Genomic DNA, 18,483 nt, shown 5'->3' with positions numbered 1-18,483 from the left:
TTCAAGGATTATAACAAACGTCTTACTGTGACCCCGTAAGTGTTCATCAGAATGTGACCCACGGGATCAAGGAGGGAATCTGTAAGACTGAAAATACTGGTCGAGGCCCTGGTCTGAGACAAAGGGCTAATTACCATTTGACCTCCCCCATACGACCTCACTTCCGCAAAATACTAAGAACTCACACAAGAACATGGTTTAATGTGAATGTTTATCATTGACTGTTATGTTTTTGGTGTCATTTGAAATGTCTCAAAGTGAGTGGTACAGATATCTCATATCCAGATAGATAAAATAAAAGGTAATAAGGTTTATAGAAGTTTAGAGAAAACTGGTTAAGCCATTTGAGGGTGGTTTTCCCCATCCCCCATATCACCTGGGCAAACAGTATAAAGGAAGGTGTGCTTGCTCTATGGGGCTCTTCTCTGGTGGTCGTGGACTGGTTAGGTGGTCTCTCTCTCTCTCTCTATCTATCTCTCTCTCTCTCTCTCTCTCTCTCTCTCTCTATCTCTCTCTCTCTCTCAAGCTGGGTAAGATTCTTTGGTGTAACCATTGTATAATCATGTTCTAGATATTTGAATTGATTGTGGAATTGATCTCTGATATCTGAAATATTAAATTGTTATATGAGATTATTCTAACTGATCTTGACATTGTTCATTTAATGGTTAAAAGGAATAGTCAAACATTCGCTCACTTTTAGTGAGGCACAGATATTATTAAAACCTTTCATTTATGGAGTCAGATGAATTAACGAGTAAATATATGATTAATATATTGCATTTAACCAACCAATTCTTTGCATGAGTAAGGACAGAGCACGTGATTCCTTCCCCGTGTATTGGCGAACCGGCAATTGGGCCAATATAGCGGGCCTTACACTACTATGGTAAATTGCATAGGGACTTTGTACTGAACGTAGCTCTGGATCACAGTGTCATAGAGACAAAGGGGAGGGCTCATTTTACTCAGATGACCAGTCAGTCTCTCTGGATCATTGTGAAGCTATCAAGCCACGCCTTAGCAACCATTTAGAGCCCCTTAGCAACAAGATCCATAGACTTCCATTGAAAGAGTTCAAAGAGATATCTCCGGACTGAATTGTCATAGAAACATGGGGGTGGTCTCATTTGACTCGGGGCAGCAAACAGCCAATCATGAATCACCTCAACACTTCCAAGCCCCTCCCTAGCAACCATTGTCGAGCACCTTAGCAACCAAAATCCAAAGAGGGATATCTTCCATTCTGAATGTCACAGAGGCATGGGAGTTGGTTTATATCATTCATATCGACAAGCAGCCTTTGAGTTTCATGATTGACAGCTGCCAAGACACTCCCTAGCAACCAAACAGAGTACCCTAGCAACCAAAATCCAAAGAGGCATATCTTCCATTCTGAATGTCGCAGAGGCATGGGAGTTGGTTTATATCATTCATAGTGACAAGAAGCCTTTGGAGTTTCATGATTGGCAGCTGACAAGCCACTCGCTAGCAACCAAATAGAGTACCCTAGCAACTGTTTAGCAAAACGTATATCTCTGCATCAGAACATCATATAGAGATGGGAGTTGGTTTATATCATTCATACTGACAAGAAGCCTTTGCAGTTTCATCATTAGCAGCTGACAAGCATCTCCATAGCAACCAAACAGAGTACCCTAGCAACCATTTTACAAGACCTACATCTCTGCATCAGAATATTGTATAGAGATGGGGGTTGGCTCATTAGTTTCAGTTGGAAAACAGTCTGTAAATATCACCATGGTAACTGTGTATTCACACCCTAGCAACCATTTAGAGCCACCTAGCAACCATATTGCAACATATAGAAGCCATATTTCAGCTCCACAACATCGTAGAGGCATGGTTGTTGGCTCGTATGCAATCATGTACAACACCCTAGCAACCGAGTGGCGAGTTTTGCCACTGCAAGCACCACTTCACATTTTCTTCAGGAAATGTACATTCTAGTTCTTCTTCTTCTTCTTCTTATTATTATTATTCCGCCCAAAGTTTGGCGCGTAACTCGCCCCGCACCGTTTGTCACAGACCCACAAATGAGGCATCAAATCGTGCGGATTATTCGGGAATGGTGTGCTATGACTTTTATAAGCGATCGGGGGTACGGTGTTCGCCCCAGGGGCGAAAAAGCGGCCGAAAAAGTCCCATTGACTTAACATTGTGACGAACTTTGAGCACTCGTAGCTCTGAGTGAGGATTTCGCAGAAACGTGTGATTTGCCACATTTGAAGAGGCTGACAGGCTCTGTAAGAACATACCTCACAATGGGGTAAAAGTTGCACCCCTAGGGGGCAGGAGCGTCCCAAAGTTTCCCCATTGAAATTTTTCTAGTATTACATTCTTACTATTCCGGGAAAATTTAATTTTTGGGGCACTCCTCCTCCCGCAGCTTTTGTCACAGACCCATGAATGAGGCGTCAAATCGTGCAGCCTATTGAGGAGAAGTGTCCACTGACTTTTATAAGAGATTGGGGGTACAGTGTTCGCCCCAGGGGCGAACGAAAAGCCAAAAAAGTCCCATTGACTTAACATTGCAACGAACTTTGACCACTCGTAGCTCTGAGCGAGGATTTCGCAGAAACGTGTGATTTGCCACATTTGAAGAGGCTGACAGGCTCTGTAAGAACATACCTCACAATGGGGTAAAAGTTGCACCCCTGGGGGGCAGAAGCTGCCCAAAGTTGCCCCATTGACTTACTATGGGGAAGGAATGTCCCGTGAAACACACATGCTTTTCCTACTATGTTAAATTGCATAGGGATATTGTATTGAACATAGCTCTGGATCACAGTGTCATAGAGACAAGGGGGCGGGCTCATTTTACTCAGACGACCAATCAGTCTCTCAGGATCATTGTGAAGTTATCAAGCCATGCCCTAGCAACCATTTAGAGCACCTTAGCAACAAGTCCCATAGACTTCCATTGAAAGAGATCAAAGGGATATCTCCGGACTGAATTGTCATACAAACACGATTGTGGTCTCATTTGACTCGGGGCAGCAAACAGCCAATCATGAATCACCTCAACACTTCCTAGCCCCTCCATAGCGACCATTGTCGAGCACCTTAGCAACCAAAATCCAAAGAGGGATATCTTCTATTCTGAATGTCAGAGAGGCATGGGAGTTGGTTTATATCATTCAAAGTGTCAAGAAGCCTTTGCAGTTTCATCATTGGCAGCTGTCAAGCAACTCCATAACAACCAAAAAGAGTACCCTAGCAACCGTTTAGCAAAACGTATATCTCTGCATCAAAACATCGTATAGAGATGGGACTTGGCTCTTTTGACTAAATCATGGTAAACTATGGTAAATTATCCTAGAATCATAGTAAATCCTACTAAAACATGGTAAATCATGGTATACTATAGTAAATCATAGTAAACTATGGTAAATCGTGGTAAATCATGGTAAACTATGGTAAATCATGGTATACTATAGTAAAACATGGTAAACTATGGTAAATCATGGTAAACTATGATAAACCATGCTAGAATCAGTAAATCATACTTGAACATGGTAAATCATGGTATACTATAGTACATCATGGTAAACTATGCTAAATCGTGGTAAATCATGGTAAACTATGATAAATCATGGTAAACTATGATAAATCATGCTAGAATCACTAAATCATACTTGAACATGGTAAATCATGGTATACTATAGTAAATCATGGTAAATAATGGTAAACTATGGTAAATCATGGTAAACTATGGTAAATTATCCTAGAATCATAGTAAATCATACTAAACCATGGTAAATCATGGTATACTATAGTAAATCATGGTAAACTATGGCAAATCATGGTAAACTATGATAAATCATGCTAGAATCATAGTAAATCATACTTGAACATGGTAAATCATGGTATACTATAGTAAATCATGGTAAACTATGGTAAATCGTGGTAAATCATGGTAAACTATGGTAAACTATGGTAAATCATGCTAGAATCAGTAAATTATACTTGAACATGGTAAATCGTGGTATACTATAGTAAATCATGGTAAATCATGGTAAACTATGGTAAATCATGGTAAACTATGATAAATCATGCTAGAATCAGTAAATCATACTTGAACATGGTAAATCATGGTATACTATAGTAAATCATGGTAAACTATGGTAAATCGTGGTAAATCATGGTAAACTATGATAAATCATGCTAGAATCAGTAAATCATACTTGAACATGGTAAATCATGGTATACTATAGTAAATCATGGTAACCTATGGTAAATCGTGGTAAATAATGGTAAACTATGGTAAATCATGGTAAACTATGGTAAGTCATGCTAGAATCAGTAAATTATACTAGAACATGGTAAATCTTGGTATACTATAGTTAATCATGGTAAACTATAATAAATCGTGGTAAATCATGGTAAACTATGGTAAATCATGCTAGAATCAGTAAATCATACTTGAACATGGTAAATCATGGTATACTATAGTAAATCATGGTAAACTATGGTGAATCGTGGTAAATCATAGTAAATTATGGTAAATCATGCTAGAATCAGTAAATCATACTTGAACATGGTAAATCATGGTATACTATAGTAAATCATGGTAAACTATGGTAAATCGTGGTAAATCATGGTAAACTATGGTAAATCATGGTAAACTATGGTAAATCATGCTTGAATCAGTAAATCATACTTGAACATGGTAAATCATGATATACAATAGTAAATCATGGTTTTCTATGGTAAATCATGGTAAACCGTGGTAAAAGCATGCTAGCATCATCCTAGCAACATAATAATCATGCTAGCACAATGCTAATCATGCTAACATGATGCTAGTATAATGCTAATAATGCTAGCATGGTGCTAGCATTATGTTAGTCACATACTTATTATGCTAGCATGATGTTAATTTTGTTATCATCTTGCTAAAATCTAGCTAACCGCACCCTAGCAACCGAGTGGTGAGTTTTGCCACTGCAAGCACCACTTCACATTTTCTTCAGGAAATGTACATTCTAGTTATTATTATTATTATTATTATTATGCAGATGTTAATTCAGCCATTCTGTTGGATAAAAATTGTCCTATAGATAGGAAACTTACCTTTTAAAATGCCGCAGTTGCTGCTGTTTTGCCCTGTCACTTGCGCCACCCGGTATAGCCTAGTCATTTCGCGAACGACTTTGAAATTCGACTGGTTTATTTTTGCTGCGGCAGTAATAGGCATTGTGGTTGATTATTTATTAAATAATTCAATTGATAATCATAACAACATGTAAGCCTATTTAATTCTGAATATAACAAAGAATGCTTAAACCGACTAACATCGGTTAGTAACTGCAAGTCCTGAAAATGTTTTAATTTTACGGTAAATTATTTTCATTTATTTCACTGTTATGTTTCAGTTAATAAATCTACAAACACATTAAAATAACACGAAGTAAATGACAAGTAACCTATTGACATAGCCTTTCTAAATTATAGAAAAACTGGGCACACAATGTTAACGTGTGTCTACTTTGTTTAAATTTAATGAATTTGAATTCGTTTAACCACAATATTTATCTTGAATTTATCTGTGACCTCAGCTCAGATTACTGCCGTGGCAGATTACGTCAAAGTCTGTGATTACAGCGCCACTCAGCGGTAAAAGGCAGCAAATACACATCCCAATTTTGCCGCCGCGGGAACGGCGGCGGTAAAAGTCTCATTCTGGTTGTCCACCATCTGTAAGATGTGAAGAAACAATTAATCTTGGTATTTGTGGTGAGAGAGTGGAGGAAACTGAGGTGAATGTTTCTCAATGTGAAGATGAAACTGGACACAGGTATGATCATGAAGGCGCTGGCGAGGTTGATGATAGGGATGATGAAATGGAGGAGACGGGAGATGATGATAGTCTTTCAGAAATGTCTGACATCACTTCTCAGTGTGGTGATGATCAGTTATATACAGTGAAAGAAATGAACGATTTCTTGGATGAAACTTTTGGAAAGACTTTTGATGTCAAGAGTTTTTTTCCTGATGTTGAAAGATTTGTGAGATCAGCAGTTAAAATACAGAAGAGTGTAGGATTTGAAGAATTGAGCCGAAGGAAAAGATTTAGACTGAGAAAAAATGTGACAAAATTACGGAAAAAGTAAAGAATGCAGTAAAAAGAAATATATGTAATGGTTAGGTCACAAAGGGTGTTTTTTTCTTTTTGCTTCCTTCTGATTGCTTGTCTTTTTTTTTTTTTTTTCTCTTTTTATGGAGAGCATAAAAATAGGGACAATTAATATTAATGGAGGAAGGAATAATAGTAAGAGAGCTGCTTTGTATGAATTGATTCAAAACAAACATATGGATATAATTTTTTTTGCAAGAAACCCATAGCGATTTAGGTAATGAAGTAGAATGGAAAATGTGGTGGGAGGGTAAGATCTTTCTAAGTCATGGCTCTAATCTAAGTGGTGGTGTTGCAATTTTGTTTTCAAAGAAGCTTAATATGACTAATATTTCTTCCTATGAGATAGATGAGGGCAGAATTTTGATTGTTCAGGTGGAGCTAATGGGTTTTCCTTTTCTTTTCATAAATGTTTACTCCCCAAATAATGGAGCAGAAAGGGTAGAATTTTTTTTTAAAAACTATCTTATGAATTAAATTTTTTTGATAATGCATATATGGTTCTTGGGGGGGATTGGAATTGTACCTTAGATTTTACACTAGACCGAAATAGTGAAGAACCGTATCCTCAGTCTGCTGATTCATTAAACAGTATTATAAGGAAATATGACTTATCTGATGTTTGGAGGGAAAAACACCCAACAGTAAAACAATACACATGGGTTAAAGCCTCTCATGATTATATTAGTGCTGCGAGGTTAGATAGGTTTTATGTAAGTGAAAATAATTCTAATAGGGTTTTAAAAGCTAATATTTTTCCAAATGGTTTTACTGATCATCATTTGTGCATGATTGAAATTAGTTTAAAAAAGTCACAGCATTCTAGTTATTATTGGCATTTTAATTTGAAATTATTACATGACTCTTTATTTTGTGAAAAGTTTGGGTTATTTTGGTCTAAGTGGCAAGAGCAAAAAAGTGACTACGAAGATTTAGTGCAATGGTGGGAGATTGGAAAGGCACAAATAAGAATCTTTTGCCAGAACTATACAGCCCACTCAAACAAACTTGTAAAGGACACTATCAAAATACTTGAGAGAGAGATAACTGAAATCGAAGAAGGAATTATTGAAGAAAATTCAGAAGAAGTGGATTTATTAAGAGAAAAAAATACCGTTTTGGCGTCCCTGTTTAATGAAAGAGCAAAAGGTGCTTTGATAAGAGCCCTTTTTCCTCAATACGAGAAATAGATGCTCCAAGCTCTTTTTTTTTTTCAACTTGGAGCGGAAAGGAGGAGAAAGAAAACTCATGTTACATTTGAAACTACCAGATGGGACAACTAATCCAAAAGAAATGAGAAACCATGCAAGTAACTTTTATACTGATTTATTCAAAGCAAGAGACTGTGACATTAACTGCATGGACGATCTACTAAGAGATTTGCCAAAGCTCACCGGCGATCAGAGACAATGGCTTGATGCCGATATCCAATTGGACGAAATATCAGAGGCGGTAAAAAAACTTTCTAATGGCCGGTCCCCTGGCATTGATGGACTACCCTCTGAATTTTACAAACAATTCTGGACTCTTTTAAAAGATGATATACTTGATGTTTTTAGATTTTTTCACAGGAAAAATGAACTGCCGACTAGTTGTAGAAGAGCGGTTTTATCTTTACTACCAAAAAAAGGTGACCTTGGACTGTTAAAGAACTGGAGACCAGTAGCTCTACTGTGTACTGACTACAAGATTCTAGCTAAGTGTCTTGCAAATAGGTTAAAATTTTTTTTAGAGAATGTTATTAATGATTTTCAGACATATTGTGTGCCAAAAAGAACAATAATGGACAATCTTTCTTTCTTGTGCGTGATATAATGAGTTTAGCAAATGCGGGTAATGAGGATGTGGGTTTTCTGTCAATTGATCAAGAGAAGGCTTTTGATAAGGTGGATCATTTTTATTTATTTGAAACTCCTAAAGCTTTTGGTTTTGGTGAGAACTTTATCTCTTGGATCAAACTGTTATACAGTGGAGCTTCTGCAATGTTAAAGGTTGGAGGTGGGCTAAGTTGTCCAGTCTTGGTTCAGAGAGGTATAAGACAAGGCTGCCCTTTGTCAGGACAGCTGTACTCTCTAGCATTTGAACCTCTGCTATGTAAACTCAGGGAGAAACTGCAAGGGTTTCTAGTTAAAGGTTGTGAAAACAGGCCAATCACTCTTTCGGCCTATGCTGATGACATCACTGTTTTTATAAGAAGTGAAACGGATGTAATGAATTAGAAAAATGTTTTAAATGGTTACGAAAAGGCTTCATCAGCTAAAGTAAATTGGGAGAAGAGTGAAGGATATTTATTAGGAGATTGGCAGGGAAGGGCCCCCCCTGTGCTTCCAGGGAGAGTTAAATGGGGAAGACAGGGTTTGAAAATGTTGGGAGTATTTTTGGGAACAGATCAATATAGGCAGAAAAACTGGGAGGGTATGGTGGAGAAAATGTGTGACCGGTTGTCTCGATGGTCGTGGGTGCTGCCCCAGCTATCGTATAGGGGCAGGGTATTGGTCACGAACAATCTGGCTGCATCTGCATTATGGCACAAAATGAATGTTCTGGATCCCCCAGAAAGTGTGGTGGAAGAGTTACAAAGAAAGCTAATTGACTTTTTCTGGGATGGACAGCATTGGGTCAAGCTATCTATTCAAGAGGGAGGACAAGGCCTAATGGACATTAACAGCAGAATAAAGACATTCCGACTTCAAATAGCACAAAGATTGCTGTATGCTGAGCCGTGCTGGGCTGATACGGCGTGTGCTGTGTTGAGGAAAATGAATATTTTCAAGTATGATGTGCAATTGTTTTTGATCAACTTGGCCAACATGGACTTGAGGAATGTTTCCCCTTTCTACAAGACAGTTTTAAGAGCATGGACCTCAACGTTCATGGTCAAGAGGGTGCTCTCAAATATCGGACCCTGGACAGAGAACGAACCGCTTTTTAATAACCCGCTGATACCAGCACCGGCACTGGAGCCCAGAAGCATCCAGAATGTAATGGCAAGAGCGGGGTGTACAAGAATCGCTGACCTAAAGACTGGTGAAAACTGGAAAAGTCCAGAGGAGATGTGCAACAAGACAGGTATCAAGTCCATAAGGGTAATGAAGAGAATAATGGATGGAACTGTCTCTGCATTGCCTTCTGTCTTCAGACAAAACCCAGAGGAAGACGAGGTTCCTGAACAGAATGGAGGGAGTCTCTTTCCCCAAGTGGAAGTCTCAGCAGCGGTAGATGAGGAGCCAGAGGAAGGTTCTCTTCTACATTTCAGGACTCCTGTGCTGGAAGGTTTCGAGACTGTCTCAAAAAAGGCAATGTACAATATTTGCGTGAAAGTGTCCCATTATAACGTGCTCAAGGACTGTAAGGAGACAAAGTGGTCAGATTTGTTCGGGCCAGACTCGTCCCCTAGAGGATGCTGGAGGTCCCTATACAAACCTCCTATAGAGAAACGTTGTTCACTGGGCAGTAGCTACAAACAGGCACGTGGCACACATTGACCCCACTGTAGGGAAAGAATGTCCTTTTTGTGGCACTGAGGAGTCAATAGATCATTTGTTTTTAAATTGTTTAAGGTTAAGTGGATTGTTTCAGATCTTAGATGGATGGGTCAGAGATTTTGGGGTAGGGTTCAACAATGAATTTTTCATTTTTGGACCAAAATATGTTGCATCAGACAGGAAAAAAATCTTGTTAATTAACTTTGTGGTTGGAGGAGCCAAGATGGCAATATGGTTAACAAGAAAAAGGAAACTGAAAGGAGAGGGGGAAGTAGGTCCTGAGGTGGTTTTAACCCTCTGGGGTCTGAGGTGTTTTTGGGGTCCTTGAGATGTTTTGACATGCCCTGACATTTGTGCTTTTTTCAGTTGCTTATAAACATATTAATGGCAAAGGTGTAATTACACTCTATTTAGCACAAACAGGGCTACCATAATATGTGAGCAACATATATGTTCATGTTTGTATTTTTGAGAGAATAATGTTTATGCATGGTTATTGAAAAAAAAAAAAAAAACTAAAGTTTCTGAAATAAGGCCACAAAACACATACTAAATATGTGTCAATAAGACTTTTGACTAATGGATGTTGTCGCCTAGAGTTTTTTCTTCAAAATGATCTGAAAATCATCCTGCCTAATCGTTCACATAAAAAACAATACATTGATTTAAACTTTGTAAGTCAGTTTTTTTTTGTCAGAAGAGGTTTATGCGTGGGAGTGGTAATGGCCTATCAATATTAATGAGATTCAGACCAGGGGTGTGACATAGACAAGCCCCAAATGGCTAATGGGCCATCAAGTGAGGCAGCCTGAACAAAGAATAGAATGAGAGGAGATTCAAAGGTTTTGTTTTTCAATCTGTTTTATTGTAATTCCTCTATGTGGAGGAACTAAATGTTCTAAATTTGCTCTAAGCAAATCAGATGTGAGCAAAAAAAAAAAAAAAAAAAAAAAATTCAGTCGGCTATAAACAAAGCAATTGTGAGCGATAAATAAACAAAAGTAAAGGCAGGTAGGCTATCTCACAGGAAATGCTTATGCCCCGTTGATGCGGGCTCTAAGCAAATCAAATGTGAGCAAAATAAATAATCAAAATTGTTGATTGCAATCAAAATTGTATTCAAAGAATCCTGAAAAAAACGTATCATTGGTTATAAAAATATATATTAAGCAGCACAACGGTTTCCAACATTGAAAAAAAAAAAAAAAATCATATCAGAATGATATATATATTCTACCAAATTGGTTCAGAGTTAGAAGCATCTCAATTTTTTTTATTTTCCCACAAATTGTGCTTGCAAAATATCCAAGGAAAACATGTCTAGTAATTGTGCAGTTAATTCTCATACTGTATTTTCAGTTTTAGAATATGTATCCTCTCCCCAAATTTGTCACTAATAAAACACAATAAAAATTATTTAAAGAAAAGGCTTATATTTACCTTTTAATAGTTTGTTTACATATACCTTGTAAATATATTTTTTATTAAAAAGGTTACAATTACAACAATTCAAATGTAATCTTTCTATGTAAAAACTAAAGTATACATTTTAACATACATATTTCAAAGTTAAGGATTCATTACTTTGAATATAGCCTAGGCTACATTGGAAAAAAACACTAATAACATATTATTTGATGACTTTATTTTTGACAAAACATACTTTATTTCACATATGAGCAAAAATTGGCAAACAAAAGCTTATTTGAGGTGGCAGATATTTTACAGTAAAAATGTATAATCTATCCAAAACTAGTCAACGAAATGTTGTCTTTCATATGTCTGTAACATAGGTCTTTCGTTTTTATTATAAGGAATATAAAAGCGGATCATTCATTCACACACAGAAACGCGATTCAAATTGAAACCGTCTTTTTGCGAATATCGCGTTCTTCCTTTCGGTTTGGTCAACACTCCTGCCGTGTTCCAGGCGTTAATTAACGATGTTCTCAGAGACATGCTGAACATTTTCGTTTTTGTCTATCTCGACGATATTTTAATTTTCTCTCCCTCTCTCCAAGTGCATACTCAGCACGTTCGTCAGGTTCTCCAACATCTCCTCGAGAATCGACTCTTTGTCAAAGCCGAGAAATGTATTTTCCACGCACAATCCGTCTCCTTTCTTGGATCTGTAATTTCCGTGGAAGGTATTAGCATGGATCTCTCCAAAGTCCGTGCGGTCACCGAATGGCCAGTTCCTGATTCGCGCGTCGCCCTTCAACATTTTTTGGGCTTTGCAAATTTTTACCGTCGGTTTATCCGTAACTTTAGCCAGATCGCCGCTCCTCTTTCGGCTCTCACGTATGCCAAGGTCCGTTTTTCCTGGACCAAGGAGGCTCAAACAGCTTTCGATCGTCTCAAATCCCTTTTTACTTCCGCTCCTATCTTAAGAACTCCTGACGTCTCCAGACAATTCATTGTAGAGGTCGATGCATCGGAGGTGGGCGTGGGAGCCATCCTCTCCCAACGTTCATCTTCTGATGAGAAGATTCACCCCTGCGCTTACTTTTCACATCGCCTTACTCCCGCTGAACGCAATTATGATGTTGCTGGTAATCGCAAATTATTGGCAATCCGTCTAGCCCTCGGAGAGTGGCGTCACTGGCTTGAGGGCACTTCTGTTCCGTTCATTGTCTGGACAGATCATAGAAATTTAGAATACATTAGTTCCGCTAAGAGACTCAACGCTCGTCAGGCCCGTTGGGCTCTTTTCTTTACGCGTTTCGACTTTTCCATCTCCTACCGCCCTGGTTCTAAGAACCTCAAGCCAGATGCGCTTTCGCGACAGTTCGCTTCTCCAGAGGTTGTTCCCACAAAAGAGGAGATCCTTCCTCAGAGTATGGTCGTGGGCGCAGCTGTCTGGGGAATAGAACGTTTGGTCAAGCGTTTCCCTGGCCCACGCCGTTACTCCCCGCCTTTGCCCAAAAGGTCTTTTGTACGTTCCTCATTCTGCTCATCTGGCTGTTCTTCAATGGGGTCACTCCTCCAAATTATTTGCCCATCCCGGTGTTAGGGGCACCGTCGCCACTATCCGCCAAAGGTTCTGGTGGCCCTCTCGTGAGCGCGACATACGCCGTTTCGTCGCTTCATGTACTGTCTGCGCCCTGACTAAATCTGGTAATTCGCCCCCGGCGGGGTTGCTGCGTCCTCTTCCGTTACCGTCTCGCCCGTGGTCGCACATCGCCTTGGATTTTATCACGGGTCTCCCTCCCTCTGAGGGAAACAGAGGGATACTTACAGTCGTGGACCGTTTTTCTAAAGCCGCCCGCTTTATTCCTTTACCTAAGCTCCCGTCCGCTAGGGAGACAGCCCAAATTGTCGTTGACAAGATTTTTATGATCCATGGTCTCCCCACCGACGTTGTGTCCGATAGGGATCCCCAATTCTCTTCCTTGTTCTGGAAGGAGTTTTGTCGTCTTATTGGAGCATCGGCTAGTCTCTCCTCCGGTTTTCACCCACAAACCAATGGCCAGGCCGAACGAGCCAACCAGATAATCGGACGCATTCTCCGTAGTCTTGCTTTCCATAATCCCGCTTCCTGGTCAGAACAACTTCCCTGGGCAGAGTACGCTCACAATTCCGCTCCATCCTCTGCTACAGGTTTATCTCCTTTTCAGTGTTGTCTTGGTTACCAACCTCCGCTTTTTTCGTCTCAAGACGTTGATTCTAAGATGCCGTCCGTCAAAGCCTTTATTCAACGTGCTAAACGTACTTGGAGAGGGGTCAGATCCGCCCTTTGCAAGTCTCGTACCCGTACTCGGCGGGCCGCTAATAGACGTCGTGTCAAATGCCCCCGTTATTCCGTTGCGCAGAGGGTTTGGCTGTCCACCCTTAATCTTCCTCTTCAATCCGCGTCGCGTAAGTTGGCTCCTAAATTCATCGGTCCATTCCGTGTCCTTAAGATTCTCAGTCCTTTCTCAGTCAAACTCAAGTTATCTGCCAATCTCCGACGCGTTCACCCCGTCTTTCACGTGTCGTGTATTCAACCCGTTATTCGTGTCCTGTCACCCCTCTGGTCCGTGTTGAGGGCACTCCCACCTATAGGGTTCGTAAACTTCTCGATGTTCGTCCTCGGGGTCGTGGTCATCAATTCCTGGTCGATTGGGAGGGATACGGTCCTGAGGAGAGAAGTTGGATTCCATCCTGGGACGTCCTGGACCGCTCGCTGATTGATGACTTCTACCGCTCCCGCCAGTCCTCCTCCGTTGCGCCAGGAGGCGCTCTTTGAGGGGAGGGTACTGTCATGATCCTGGTATCCTTCTCTTACACTCTTCCTCCCTCTTCTGGTCACACTCATTATTACATCATTTCACGCACACACATCCTCATTCATTATCTCATTCATTCTCAGCTGTTTCTCATCACCTCATCTCTTCACTCTCTCTCCCCACCTGTTTCCCACTTTCTCTGATTAGACTCTCTATTTCTAGGCTTTCCTTTCTTTTGTTCTTTGTCAGATTATTGCAGAATATTACGTAGCTGTTTGCCTGCTATTCCAGCCCCTGTCTTGTCGTGTCCTGTCTGGTGCGTGTTCTTGACTGACTACATAATTACCTCGCCTCTGCTTTGTCCAACCTCCAGCTACGTGAGTGGTCCACGGTTTGGTGTTCCCGTGCTCTCTGCGGACCCAGCCTCTCTCTCTCTACCTCTGGGATTTCCCTTTGCCAGCCCTGACTGTGTATTTCTGTTGCATTATTGCTGAGAGACTTTCTGTTCCCTTTGGCTGAGATTATCTTCTGTTGGATTTAATACTGAGAGACTTTCTGTTGGATTTACATGCCTTGCGGCCACCTGTGTTATTTTGCCTGAACTGTTTTTCAACTATTAAATATTGTCAAATCGCCTTCTGCTTTTGGGTCCTCTCTCCTTGCACCTGACACTTATAGCAACTAGAATCAAAGCAGAGTTTGCATATTTTAAACTAATGAATAATATGGACAGATTTGTTGAAATTTTGGCTTTGAATGATGTTTTGTGCTCAGTGGATTTTGAAAATGAGCTAGTGTTAAACTTCTGAGTTTTTGTTCAAAAAAAAAAAGAAAAGAAATTGTTTAAATGAGGATTGTAAAATTTTATCCAATACTTTGTAATGTTTATGAGAATGTTTGAGTTTTGAGTGGGTATATATGTGTATTTATCAATGTACATCTGTGAAAAATAGATGTTTATGAGGAATGTCTGTATAGTGTAAGTAGAAATAAAGGTGTGTTAACCCTCTGGGCTTCTTCGCCCGAAAACGGGCGAAAACTTGAACGTTTCGAATTGTTTAATTTTTTTGCTTCATCGGATGGGGGTGAAACTTGGTGACTTTTGTTTTATTACCTATATGAACACACAAAAAAATCAAGGAGATTATTCTGATATGTTAAAGGGTCGTAAAAAAAAAAGTCACACTTAGCTTCCTCCCGCCCGAAAACGGGCGACATAGGAAATGAATGGGAAATACGAAAAAATAGGAAAACTCAGAGAAACCTTTGGTGGTACAAGCTACAGATCAGCCACTGTGCTGAAAAAAAGTGTACAGCAATGAAGGGGTGACACTCTAAAACATCAAGAGTGCAAATAAGACACACCACCCCCCACCCCCCCCACCCCCCCCACCCCCCCCCCCCCCCCCCCCCACACACACACACACACACACACACACACAGAGAGAAATGAACTGGTAAGACTGAAACAGCAAATTTTGCCCCAAACTATATAAAAATTATATAATCATAATAACTCCAAAACTATAGCAAGGAGAGTCAAAAGGTAGGTATCGTTTGAAAGAACTCTTTTTAATTTTTTTGAAAATATAAATTACATTACATTTGGACATTGTCCTGCCAAGAAACAGCGGATAAAAGACAATATATATATATATATATAATTTTTATTATGATTTTGCATATCTTTCTTATTTGTCATGGAATAACTCAGGAAGGAAATAAGGTAGGAGGAAAATTCTTTTTTAGTGAAGTCCCCCTACATGTTAGCTGCATCTGGATAAAAAAAATAAATAATTGGATAAAGGAATCAAAAGTTACAGCATTTGGAAAAGAGACAGCCTTTTTGTACAGTCTTTGACACCCCCTCATGGGCAATTTTTTCTCCATGAAGAATATCTTGTCATAAAAGCAATAGATTATGTTAATTTTGGGCTCATTTTAATTGTAATAATATGCTGTAAAAAATGAAGTGCCATTTTCAATTATCTGAGAATGTTTCATGAGCTGTATGATGTTTTTGACACATTGCAGTACATTATTTTATAGATTATGAAAAAAAAGAAATTCTATTTATCAGCAAATAACTCAGCAATACTTAAGAGTTTTTCAAAGTGGATACATTCACTGTAAAGTTCAGACTCTAAGCTTTCAAATGACATCAACTTTGTGTTAATGAAGGCAAGATTTTTTTAAAATATGGTAAAGAATATTTTTGCAGGTAGGTGGCGCCTGCTGGCGGTACACTCGGTTTTAGAGGGATTACTCAGCACTCGTTAGGAGTTAATAAATGTAATTAGATGCATTAAAAAGCTGAGATCCTAAGCTTTAAAATGATATATAATTTGTGTTGTTCCATTCAGTGGTTGCTTAGTAATATTTTTTTTTCTTTCCGAATGGGAATAAATCAAATAAATAAATAAAAAAGCTATAGGCCGCCTATAGGCGGTTATAGGACATGACACAAATTAATACATTTTGAAGCCACTAGATGGCGCTCTTCTCACTTGAAAAATTTTTTTTTTTAGGCCTGCACTCTATTTTGATGTGAAATGTTGCATTTATTGAAAAATAAAATAAAATAAATAAAATAAAAATATTTATATTAATTCTAATGGAAAAAAATAGCTCATACAAATTATATAATTAATGCAAAGTATCATAAAAAATTCAAAACAATTCTAAGAAAACATTATAGAACAAAAATATATTTGATTGGTTATCCTGGGAAAAAGTAAAGTAAAATTTGAAGGCTTCGCCCGTTTTCGGGCGGGAGGAAGCTAAGTGTGACTATTTTACGAAGAAGCCCAGAGGGTTAAAGGGATAGTTCACCCAAAAATGAAAATTCTGTCATCATTTACTCACCCTCAAGTTGTTTCAAACCTGTAAGAATTTCTTTTTTCTGCTGAACACCAAAGAAGATATTTAGAAAAATGTCTGTAACCAAACAGTTGATGGACCCCATTGACTTCCATAGTAGGAAAAAAAAAAATACTATGGAAGTCAATGGGGTCCATCAACTGTCTGGTTACAGACATTTTTCAAAATATCTTCTTTTGTGTTCAGCAGAAAAAAGAAATTCTTACAGGTTTGAAACAACTTGAGGGTGAGTAAATGATGACAGAATTTTCATTTTTGGGTGAACTATCCCTTTAAAGGTCTCTCTCTGTCTCTCTCTCTCTCTCTCTCTCTCTCACACACACACACACACACACACACACACACACACACACACACAAACACGCACATGCGGAAATTGAATAAAAATTTGTATTTGATATTTGAGCAATTATTAATAACAACAACAAAAACACTAATAATAATATTATTAATGAAACACCCCCATTCCCGTGACCCGTCCAGAATATTTTTTTTTTTTTTGCTGCAGGATTTTGAACCAATGAGATTTAATCAGCATGTGACTTCAGAAGACTTGGTATAAAGCGTTATATATACATGCGCTTTATATGTATAAAGTCATATGGACTATATTTTTGTTGCTGTTTTTGTTCATTTATGTAGTTAAAGCTACACTGTGTAGGATTTACTCCCATCTAGTGGTGAAATTGTATATGACTACCAACTGAATATTGCTTTCTAGCCCCTCCTATTCCGAGGGCATTTTAACTCCTACGGTGGCTGTATTATTTCAAATCTGCCGGCAGTCGCGAGTAATCTCCCTCTCGCATTCGTCTTGGTGCCACTGAGTGTAAAACTGCGAAAGGCGAAGCTTGAATTTCCAGGTATGTCCCTCTTTGTCTAATATATTTTCAAGATGGATGCGCAACATGGCTTCCGCCATTCGAGCGACTCGCTCGTATGTATTCTAAATGGCAGATTATACACTTACGAGAATACTTAATTAGTTGGTTGAAGTGATTACACATTAATGAGAACGTATAATTTTGAAAGAACAAAGTGTTTTTTGCTAAAAATCAACTTAAAATATTACACAGTGTAGCTTTAAATTGACATGGTCATAATGAACTGTCATTGTTTTTTCTTTTGACCTTTTCATCTTTAAGGTTGTTGATTTTGTTACCTTTAGGCTAGTGTGAAGGGCAGACTCAGGTGGATAGACTATGAAGTGCCGCAGAGTAAAACCGAAGCCCTGAGAGTTCTTCTGCAGTACCATTGTGTGGGGACCCTTCCAGGCCACGTCCTCCTCTGACACAGGTCGAGTGTTCTGACTGGATGACAATCCTTCATCTTTGAGGCCTTTAGCCTGTCACAAACCGAAATAACACGATGAGACAAGTAATTTAAACATCTACAAAGCAACTTCCTTGAAAGTTATTGTAGCGTATGGACAGGACTCATGATTACTTGTCATTATAAATTTTGGGAAAGCTTTTAACTTTTAACCTGTTAAATATAATTCACTAAATGGAGCCGCCTGGTCTGTGAGAGACCATCCTCCTGGGGTGTTTACGACCCCCCCAGAAAGCAAAGAATAACACCAAATGGACCCCGAAGAGCTCCGAAAGCCTTGGTCAAATTGCCCTTCTGACATTCTTGTGCAGCATGAAATTTAACAGAACCATCGCTAGGATCCTCACTGGCAGATCACAAAGATTTCTATCAATCTTCCTCCTTTCCCTGCAAACGAAGGCCCAGGTGGTCTGTCCAC

General features: G+C 39.1%; 1 protein-coding gene across 3 annotated transcripts in view; it reads right to left on the bottom strand.

Moving 5' to 3' along the window:
• Window positions 1–18,483, bottom strand: part of arhgap23b (Rho GTPase activating protein 23b) — a 573,311-nt gene that overhangs the window by 318,042 nt on the left and 236,786 nt on the right. For all 3 annotated transcript variants that reach the window (XM_084435165.1, XM_084435167.1, XM_084435166.1), the window contains exon 2: window positions 17,896–18,078. In XM_084435165.1, coding sequence (XP_084291291.1) covers window positions 17,896–18,078 — 183 coding nt within the window. The remainder of the gene's footprint in view (window positions 1–17,895; window positions 18,079–18,483) is intronic.

This window comes from Rutilus rutilus (genome assembly GCF_951802725.1).
Source record: "Rutilus rutilus genome assembly, chromosome: 16".
NCBI lineage: Eukaryota > Metazoa > Chordata > Actinopteri > Cypriniformes > Leuciscidae > Rutilus > Rutilus rutilus.
This window is presented reverse-complemented; position numbering and strand designations above follow the sequence as displayed.